The 10,597-nt window shown below is 39.8% G+C and overlaps 2 protein-coding genes and 1 pseudogene across 2 annotated transcripts; 1 reads left to right on the forward strand and 2 right to left on the reverse strand.

Moving 5' to 3' along the window:
- Positions 1-436: 436 nt before the first annotated feature.
- LOC133441267 (5S ribosomal RNA) lies at positions 437-555 on the forward strand (annotated as a pseudogene).
- Positions 556-3,546: 2,991 nt separating this feature from the next.
- On the reverse strand, positions 3,547-4,099 carry LOC133425460 (hepcidin-like). The gene is made up of 3 exons (XM_061716301.1): positions 3,970-4,099; positions 3,812-3,889; positions 3,547-3,654 (listed from the first exon to the last, which is right to left on the reverse strand). Exons 1-3 carry the CDS (start codon positions 4,054-4,056, stop codon positions 3,547-3,549), a joined length of 273 nt encoding a protein of 90 aa, XP_061572285.1. The 5' UTR covers positions 4,057-4,099.
- Positions 4,100-6,047: 1,948 nt separating this feature from the next.
- Positions 6,048-6,848, reverse strand: LOC133425434 (hepcidin-like). Its single transcript, XM_061716292.1, has 3 exons — positions 6,697-6,848; positions 6,430-6,507; positions 6,048-6,268 (listed from the first exon to the last, which is right to left on the reverse strand). Exons 1-3 carry the CDS (start codon positions 6,781-6,783, stop codon positions 6,161-6,163), a joined length of 273 nt encoding a protein of 90 aa, XP_061572276.1. The 5' UTR covers positions 6,784-6,848; the 3' UTR covers positions 6,048-6,160.
- Between the last annotated feature and the right edge of the window lie 3,749 nt (positions 6,849-10,597).

A 10,597-nucleotide genomic window follows, 5' to 3' on the forward strand; every position in this document is an offset into this window, starting at 1 on the left:
TCTGAAGAAAAACTTAATCTTTTGCAATAACTGAACTGCCAGTCTTCACTCTCGTTTACCAACACACCTGTTGACCTGCATGTTTGTGACAAGATCACTGACAGCATACTGAGATTGTCTCTTGTTTTTAAATCAACAGCAAATCTCACTTTGATCCACCTTGTAACTGGTTTAAACACTACCAGTTACAGTCTTGTGCACCGATCACAGCACAAGGTTTTTGTTTAAATTAAATCAAATTAAATTGATGAGCTTCAGAGACAAAGAAGTTGCCTTAGATGCAATAATGTGTCATACAAGGACAAGACACCAATGTATAAGTACAGACGTATAACTTTAGTCACAAAAATCAAAACAAAAACATTTCTGGTGCTTGTTTTCTTTTGTTCTTTATACTTGACAAGAGACATCATAAGGTCAAAGAAGGATGGGAATAGCTTACGGCCATACCAGCCTGAATACGCCTGATCTTGTCAGATTTCGGAAGTTAAGCAGGGTTGGGCCTGGTTAGTACTTGGATGGGAGAAAGCCTGGGAATGCCAGGTGCTGTAAACTTTCAAATGGCTTATCAGCTTCGTTATGTTGAAATTCTTTCATAACATTCCTCCTCGGGGTATCTCCTTTGCACACACCTTGCAAACTGCAAATTTGTTGTCCTTTTTGGACATTGTAAAACTCCAGTACCAGCGGCGCCATTTTCAGTGTTGATGCTTTGTAGAGATTGCTTCGGTCTGAGATGTGGGAACGCACCCGCTGGTGGCAATTTGTTGTTGTAAACATAATCGGATCAGCCTGCTTTGAACTATTTTGAGAACTCCGATCGAAACCGATAGAGGTTCACTATCGGCGGATTATGATCAGGCACTGATCGATCGGTGCATCTCCAATATTTTCCTGGCACACTTTGGGCCCATTGGTACCAACTGAGCATCGTGTCAACGCCACAGCCTACTGAGTATTGTTGCTGACCATGTCCATCCCTGATGGATATGGGGTCCAACCCGGTAAAATGGGGTCCAACCCGGTACTAGCAATAAAGTGGCCAGTGAGTGTTTAACTAACACTTCCAATAAAAAGAAATGTTGGATTATTTTGTGTTATTTCATATGTCTGGCTTTAAAGGGTTAAAGCAGCACAACGTAACTTTCAGCTTTTCTGAGTTTGGCGGCATCTTTTGGACAAAAGCGGTAGTGCTTTACCAGAAAGAACACTACGTTTCCCATGAGCACCAGCGCATACTGCCGGAAAACTCCTGTCCCGTCACGTGCATTTGTTTTGAGAGAAGACGGGCTGCTTTTCTGTTTCACCAAGTGAACAGACGGAACGCAAAAAAAAAAGATGTTAAACTGCTGGAAAGGAACTGGAATTTACCGGGATACCTTAAACAAGGAAGCCAGGGAGCGGTATATGGAGAAAATAATGATTATTAACGGTCTGAATCCATATGAAATCCCTACTGAAGAATGGAGCTCCTCGTCGGAGCTGCACTCTTTAAAAAGGATTTACTGCCGCAGTTCTGCAGAACCACCGTCTCCGGCTACCTTGTTTAGGAGTGTTTGGCAGCTGCTTTGGTAAATGTTTGACTCGCCATGTGTTTCAATACATTTGTATAATAGTACAACATACAGTACATGTTTTGTATCCCTCTTACTTCTCTTTTCTTTTTTTGACTGCTATATTATGCTGAAGAGGCTCTGAGGCGTGAGCAATATTTTTGTTTTCCTCGTGAGATTATTTTTTTCCTCTGCAGCTACAAATAAGAGTTAATATTTTTTCCTCAACAAACTAGTTTTATCTGAAGATTGGGGTTAATTGCACCGCAGAGAGCTGGCCAGCAACTGCGTTTAGCTGGTGAAGTGGGGAATAAAACCTGTGTTTTGATCCGACCCGGTCTGTGTGAGTGTTTGTGGTTTAAGGCTGATTTATGGTTCTGCGTTAAATCAACGCAGACCTACGGCGTAGGGTACGCAGCGACACGCACCGCACGTTGCGCGTCGCCACGTACCCTACGCCGTAGATTTGCGTCGATTTAACGCAGAACCATAATTCAGGCTTTACTGTGTGGAAGGTTTGGTCGTTACAGCCGCGATCCAAGCGAGCCGACGACTCTTGCACTCTTTTACTCTGTTATATCAGATACTTGGCCTGCGTGGTTCTGCCTCCGAGCAGGAAACCGGTGAAAAGTTAAACCATTAGCGATCTTTTCCCCACGTCTGTTGTGTGGAGCTGCTGCAGCCACAACGAGATAAGATAAGATATGATAAGATATCCTTTATTTTCTCCCTAAGTGGGAACACTTATTTTTGTTGTCAGCAGTACACTTAGCACACACATGCAGGGGAGGTTGTAAAAAGACTGAAAAGTCAGAATAAAAAATATATAAAAAATACAAAAAATACATATAAAATATGTATAATCACAGAATATGAACAGTATATACAGTTGGTTGAAAGAAGAAACAGTGCAGAAAAAGCAGGTGGAGTGTTGTGAGGTAGACTGGCAGATTGGCAGATATTGCACATCTTATATTATTGCACATCTTATTGTCTTATTATTGTCCACTGGCTACTGAGAGCAGGCCTGGTTATACAGTCTGATGGCAGCAGGGAGGAAGGACCTGCGATGCCTCTCGGTGGTGCATCGTGGGTGACGAAGCCGGTCACTGATGGAGCTCTCCAGGGCTCTGACAGTCTCATGAAGGGGGTGGGATGCGGAGCTGCGCTCCACGCCCCGCCCATTTTTGTCTCGACTGCGAATCGGGAAGGAGGGGGAAGTGACGTATGCCGTAAAGCAGTCAAAGCCGTAAGGGATTTGTAGTTTTTTAGTGTGGCAGGGTTCCTACCATGCTCCTCAAAGTTACATAGTGCCAGTGAAGGTGATACAGACCCCTCAGACCATGACAGAGGTGTCATTAAACCTGTTGTAAGTTGATGTACCATCACAATGACTCTGGAAATATGATATTAAGGTGGAAAAGTTACGTAGTGTCGCTTTAAAGAGATTCCACTAAAAATCTATTATGAGTCTACATGTTTGTTAGTTCCAATGTTTTATGAGGGGTTCATGAATCTGGATTTACTTTAAACTTTAGCGCTCTGCTGCTTGAAAAAAAACATCCAGCGACTGCCTTGTCAAAAAAAAAAAAAAGAAAAACATTTTCACAGTTTGGGTAATTTAAAGATTATATTTTGGATGTTTAGATATAAACAAAATTACATTTTATAACCAAAAGTACAGTTTAAGTCACAAAATAGCTCAGTGGAAACTTATCCACCACTGATGCAACATTCAGGAGTTTCAAAGGTCAGAAATAACATTTCAAACATCATATAATACATGAATGAGTCTTTTATTGTGAAAATACATTATAGTAACTGCAGATGTTGTGATACACCTAGAAGACAATTTTACACAAATTCATCAAATACCACTGACAACATGAGATATTTCTAACCAAAAGTACAGTTGAAGTTAGCTCATGTAAACATATTCAACACAGGAGTCTGTTGTGGTTGGAGTTTGTGCTCCAACATGGTGGAGGAGCTCTCAGAACTTGCAGCATGTCCCACAGCCGACCATGCCTGGGCAGCATTCGCAGCAAAAACGGCAGCGTTTCCTTCTGGCTGCACGCTTCTGTCTGAAGTGATACGGCATCTGAGGGAAACATGAGGGAGTTAAGATCACTTTCTCCTCTTTATGAACCAAAAGAGCAGTGAGGCTGTTCACAGTGAAAACTCACCCACTTACATTACAAATGCTTTGATAAACAAACCTGGTATTTCATTTTATCTACTGTGTTAACTAAACGTACCTTCCACGAATCTACTGACATCTCTTCTTGTGCAGCAACTAGACCGTCATCAGCCACTGCCTCCATCAGCTCATGGACCTGTTAAAGAATTGCACATGATTGACAATATTAATACAATAAATATTTATGTGAAATAACAGTTTAGAACAAGCTCTTACCTCACTGGCTGGGACAGCAGAGCTCGCCTGAGTACAGATAAATGTGAGCACGACAGCCACTCCAAGTGCAACCATGAACGTCTTCATCTTAGCAGGATTTTAGAAGCAGAACTTTAGATGTTCAGGATCTCTAACTTCTCCTGTCTGGTGGATAAATGTGAGGATTGAGCTGGTATTTATACTCCCTAGTGTAGCTTTATCATTTCATCCTCGAGACTACAGTTTTGCCCCATGTTAAAAATTCCATGTTTCGCCATAACTGAACTCCCATTCTTCACTCTCTCATTTATTGAAAACCCTGTTTACCTGTTAGCTCGGTTTACATAACTACAAAGTTCCAGTCGGTCAAACATGAACATGTATGACACAACCAGTGATGTACATAACAATTGCAAAGCTGCATCTATGAAAGAAATTAAGAAATTAATTGTGGATTCTTGTGGTGCATTGATAGCTTTGGCTCTGTCAAAAGTTGTAGATTTTCAACCTCTCCTCCTTTAACGCCTGCATCAGCTAATCAAGTTTAGGCTACACAGCTAAAATCTAGCCAATGAAATGAAACACAGAAAACATATTTGAGATTTGATTGTTTGATTATGATATGATGAATAAAGGTCAACGACACCCCCCCCCCGTACGCTGCTGCATCACACCAGTGTGACTCCAGTTTCAGTCATCATCAGTGACAAAAGAGTCTTTGCAAATATTCTATGTTTTGTAGTTACAAAATTCTGCTTCACTCTTGCTTTACGTTGCTGTTTGTATTTGAGTCACATGACCACAATGTCACTGATAATAAACAATAACATGAATGGACAGAAATCTGCTGTCATTTAGGGGTTATATCAATAAAGAGTTTGAACCCTAACTTGTCTTTAAAAATCATTTTTGACTGTCAGTAACTGGTGTGTAGGTCATACTAATTATCTGGCTGAACTGATGTATTTATGTGTTTTTAGTCATTAAGTTAACTTATTGGTAGTGGCTATCAAACATTAACCCAGAAAGAAACATATTTCAACCAGATCTGTCCTGCTTCAGTCCTAAAAGAAGATTAAAACTGTGAAGATCCTTACAGGTCTGTCAATAAAAATCTATAAAATCAAATAATGAAATATTATGCTGCAGTTGATTTAATGTAAAATCCTAGAACAATATGTTTCTGAAAGTGTGGGTTGGTGGTCGGGACTGTTTTCTCACATCTAGATGGTTCTTGGTTGAGTCTCAGTAAAGGTTTTCCTGGGTGAAGATTACATGTTCTCTGTGTGTTTGCAGGTTTTCCCTGGTTACTATAGTTTACTCTGGTTTACTACGGTTTACTCCAAAAGTCCAAAAACATGCATATTGGCCTGGTTTAGGCTCGAGCAGAACATAATTTCTTTTTCAGAGACTTTTACAAGAAATGAATAAAAACATTGACAGTTCACCTCAATCAGATCTAATTACATCCAAATAATTTGACCACCTGCACTACAAAAACTTGTGAAAGTGCTTGAAAAAATGTTTTAATAAATAAATAAAATCCTGTTTTGAGGAAAGGACTGCTCCTTAACTTTAATGAGAACTCAAGGTTTGAAGTTGTCATGTTTGATATTTTAAACCTGGATCCAAAAATAAACAATTAGATTTTTGTGAATATTTAGCACTATCTACAAGGTGATGCTCTTCAGATCATAGTTTACATTTACCGGGAGAGTTGTACATATTTGTGTTCATGTGTTCCTTTAACATCAGAAACATCTAATTGTCCTCCACAGAATAATGCTCCTTTGCTAGTTACAGATATTCCACCACAGAGAGGGAAACTCAGTTCATGCAGCATGGATCAGTTTTAGTGATTTATGAATTGGTTTTAAGGTCCAAGTTTGATATCACTTTCACTTTTTGGCTCAATGTGTTCTGGAATAATAGTCTGCTGCGCTGATGCAACATTCAGGAGTTTCAAAGGTCAGAAACAACATTTCACACATGATATTATACATGAATTAATCTTTTATTGTGAAAATACATGATAGAAACTGCAGATGTTGTTATACAACTAGAAGACAATTTTACACAAATTCATCAAATACCACTGACAACATGAGATATTTCTAACCAAAAGTACAGTTGAAGTTAGCTCAGTGTAAACGTATTCAACACAGGAGTCTGTTGTGGTTGGAGTTTGTGCTCCAACATGGTGGAGGAGCTCTCAGAACTTGCAGCATGTCCCACAGCCGACCATGCCTGGGCAGCATCCGCAGCAAAAACTGCAGCGTTTCCTTCTGGCTGCACGCTTCTCTCTGGAGTGATACGGCATCTGAGGAGACATGAGGAAGATGAGTTAAGATCACTTTCTCCTCTTTATGAACCAAAAGAGCAGTGAGGCTGTTCACAGTGAAAACTCACCCACTTACATTACAAATGCTTTGATAAAGGAACCTGGTATTTCATTTTATTTACTGCGTTAACTAAACGTACCTTCCATGAATCTACTGACATCTCTTCTTCTGCAGCAACTAGACCGTCATCAGCCACTGCCTCCATCAGCTCATGGACCTGTTAAAGAATTGTACATGATTGACAATATTACTACATTAATACTACATTTTTCCACATCCTGCTTCCATCCATTTCAAGTTCATAGAGGTTTGCTGTCGTTCATCCCTGGTGACAGTTGGTGTCTCCAAGATTTTAAAATCTCTTCTAAATATTTATGTGAAATAACAGTTTAGAACAAGCCCTTACCTCACTGGCTTGGACAGCAGAGCTCTCCTGAGTACAGATAAATGTGAGCACGACAGCCACTGCAAGTGCAACCATGAACGTCTTCATCTTAGCAGGATCTTAGAAGCAGAACTTTAAATGTTCAATATCTTGGTGATTATTGTCAGCTCCTCTGACTTTACCTGATGGATAAATGTGAGGATTGAGCTGGTATTTATACTCCCTTGTGGAGCTTTATGATTTCATGTCAGAGTACAGTCTGAACAAAACTTCTGTGTTTCGCAATAACTGAACTTCCATACTTCCCTCTCTTGTTTGTTGACCTGTGACTCAGCTTACGACTACAATGTATGACATAAATGACAGTAGGAATTCTATCATCTTTTGTTTTCTGTTTTTATGTGTTATTTTGAGTCATTTCATTTGCCTTGATATTGCTTTGCAATAACAAGAACAAGAACAGCATTAGTTAACTTCTTTGTTTTCCGCATCATTAAAGACTGAAGCCATTTGGGCACTGAGGTCTTTATTGGTGGTCCTTTACTTCTGGTAGGAAGAGGAACACAGACATTCAGGAGACTGCTTGTACTGAACACATGGCTTTGTTTTATTGTGTATAACAACTATGTGATCAATCTAGAGGCCTCTATTTGTTTCTCAGCATGGCCCCACATTGGGAACAGCTAGTGCTGCCTAACACGGATGGGCGAAGCAATCAGGGGTTCGTTTCACAAAGCGGGTTATGTTGAAACTCTGAGTAGGTTGACCTACATACAGGGAAACTCCAAGTTTTCCATTTCACAAAGCAAAGTTACTTAACCCTGACTTACTTCACTGAGGGTTCAGTTGAGCTGGTTTCAGAAAGCAACGTTAATGAAGAAACTTTGGAGTTGGCTATCTTTAACGGCTGCGTACTCTTCCATCACCCAAGCCGAAGTCACGGAGGTACAGTAGTTCATAAGCTCCTCACCGGCAAGGCACCAGGGGTAGATGCAATCCGCCCTGAGTTCCTCAAGTCTCTTGGCTGACACATCTCTGCAACATTGAATGGAAGTCGGGGACAGTGCCGCTGGAGTGGCAAACCGGGGTGGTGGTCCCTCTTTTTAGAAAGGGAGAACGGAGAATATGTTCCAACTAAAGGGGGATCAAACTTCTCTGCTTCCCCGGGAAGGAGGGTTGGGTCGTATGACCCAAAAATTATATAACAGTATAAATTGCTGTTGAATCTCATCACGGTAATGATATATATAGCAGTATAAATGTTGCGGTATAAAACTTATAATGGAAGTGTTTCTGATTGGGTTTGGTAGTCCCTTAACAAAGTTACATTGATTTAAAAACAACAAAAAAGCAAAGATATAATGAAGTAAGGATAGTGCTTCAGAAGCACAAAATTCGTACAAAAATAAAGTCGATATTGTAAACAATACTTTAAGTAAGAGAGGTTTTCTAACAGGCAGATGGCAAAAACTGTGAAAAGGTACTACTTCAAGTACACATCTATAGCGCTGAGCCGGTGTTTGAGCCGAGCACAGCTTCTGGCTCTCTGTGTACTCAAGTACATGTTTCGTTTTGAAATGGTGAAATACATTTCTATTGTTTGTTGGCGGCCACAGTAACTCCACACTACTTGTAATCGGGCCTTAAAAGTTGTGCCCAATCCGGCCTGAGCCCAACAAGTATATTTTGACAGACAGCTTTTTAAAAGCCCAAACCTGATTACATCCCGAAATTATTCAAAAATGCGCATGGACACAGCTCTTTTTCCTTTTGTCAAAATGAATCATTTATAGCCTACATGTTGCATCTTTTGCATTTCACATAGCCAACTTGTTTATTATTTTGAATATGCACATGGTCGAAACTTTTCCATACCTCAGACACCAAGCAATATCTTGAATAATAATCTTGAAACATCGGAGCATCTCGGAGATCACAACGGAGTATTGTGTGCACAGTGAGCGGAGCACATTATGGACATAATGCACTACTCAGACTCCAAGCAAAAGCTTGAAACATCGGAGTATTTTGTCCTCCGTAGACGGTGCGCAGAGCGGCCTGGTCAAAGATCTTCAACTCTACTCCACACACTTTGCAGATGACATTTTACTGCTCAACATACAACTTTTTAAACCACAGTTTTTTTCATTATTAGCTCCTGCTTCTCCGCCGTTCCTGTACATGCGGCCATTTTCACACAGAGGCAGGTGCGACGATGTCATCCACGTCATCCACTCGGCAGCTCTTGCTGTCTGATAATGGGAATGTTTTGTATTTCTGGTCTGCATGAAGTTCCCCCAAAACGTTGTGGCTGTCAAGCTTTTACCACTTTTAATATTTTTTACCACAATCACAACACTGGTTTTCATGTAAAAAGGAAAGCTGAATGATTGAACTGGCATTGAGATAAAATATTCAGACTGAAAATGTACCTTTTTTTAAAAAGAATCTTGTTTCCATTCCCATCATCAAACAGTGAGAGTTGCCCTGTGGATTCAGTTGATGCTCCCAGTGATGGGGCAACAGCCCGGGGCTGTTTCACACAGCAGGTAATGTTGAAACTGTCAGTATGTTCAACCTGAACTCGGGCAAACTCTCAGTTTTCGGTTTCACAAAACAAGGTTACTTCACCCTGAGCAAGAGGGTTCTGTTGAGCAGGTTTCATAAAGCGAAAAAAAATCATACAGACTCAGAGTCTGTTATTGCGGTAACTGACACTTTTACACAAACCTGTCATAAGGTTTTTCTCCCATAGGGGAGTTTTTTACCTGCCAATAATTGCTCGGGGGTCATGTTCTGGAGAAAACCTCTGTTGTAATAGACGCTGCATAAATAAAATTGAATTAAATTGAATTGAATAAACCTGAATAAAGAGTGGGTTAATTTGAACATACCCCAAGATATTTCTGTCTCCTCCCCTTCATGAAGCTGAAACGAATTAAATTTAATCAGACAATCGATCATATAATGACATCTTGGAGACATCTGAATGATGACATGTCAGATTTGTGTCAGAAAAGTACATTAATGATCCAAGTAGATTTGAATGCGGTCAGATCAGATTTGTACTTGTGACACCCTGAAGTATCAGCCTATGTGATACTATTCTGTGTGACACAAATATCATGCATGTTTTACCTCACACAAATACCTGGGGTTATGAATTATATAAGCCGATATTTACTAGTAAATGTCATTTTCATTAATAACAACGTGGATACTGAACTCTGTTCTATTACTCTATCCGTCCATGTACCCCCCCACTTTTCTTTCCTGTCAACTTACACACATATATGTTACAGTTTTATTCTTTTTTTCAATAGACAAAGTCATCCAGTAGCATAATTAAATGATTTAAAAGTTGAAAACATTAATTGCTCAAAATAATTAATTTCCTGCTCGGACTTGTGTGAGTAGAGACATTTGGACTCATGTTTCTCAGCTTGAATGATTAGATTTTTTAGATTTTTTTCCAAAATGTTTTTTAATGTGAAAACAACTGAGCCTTTGAGATACCCGTCTGAAATACTGTATGTTTTAACCTACCTCATGTTGAACGATTTCATGTTTTTATATTATTATTATTTCACCATCAGGATTCCACATACATGACACTGAATATTGAGAACAAGATTGGTCATTACACATGAAACTGTTCATAAATATTTGAATTCTTCTACACATTCACTCGCTCTACACTTTCCTCCGACGTCAAGTCTCTTTCCTTTGCTGCAACAGCTATGTTGCATTTTTCTCTGAATATGCGCTTGTATTCATTATTTGATTGCACTAATATGTTCAGTTCTCCAAAACTGCATGGTGTTCAGAATTACCACTGGTGAACACGGAAGTATTGACCACACAATGTCGGAAATTAGGTTTGGGCAATTTAACACTGCAGGTGTTGGAAAGCATGTCACAA

The sequence above is a fragment of the Cololabis saira genome, chromosome 3 (genome assembly GCF_033807715.1).
Source record: "Cololabis saira isolate AMF1-May2022 chromosome 3, fColSai1.1, whole genome shotgun sequence".
Classification (NCBI taxonomy): Eukaryota; Metazoa; Chordata; class Actinopteri; order Beloniformes; family Belonidae; genus Cololabis; species Cololabis saira.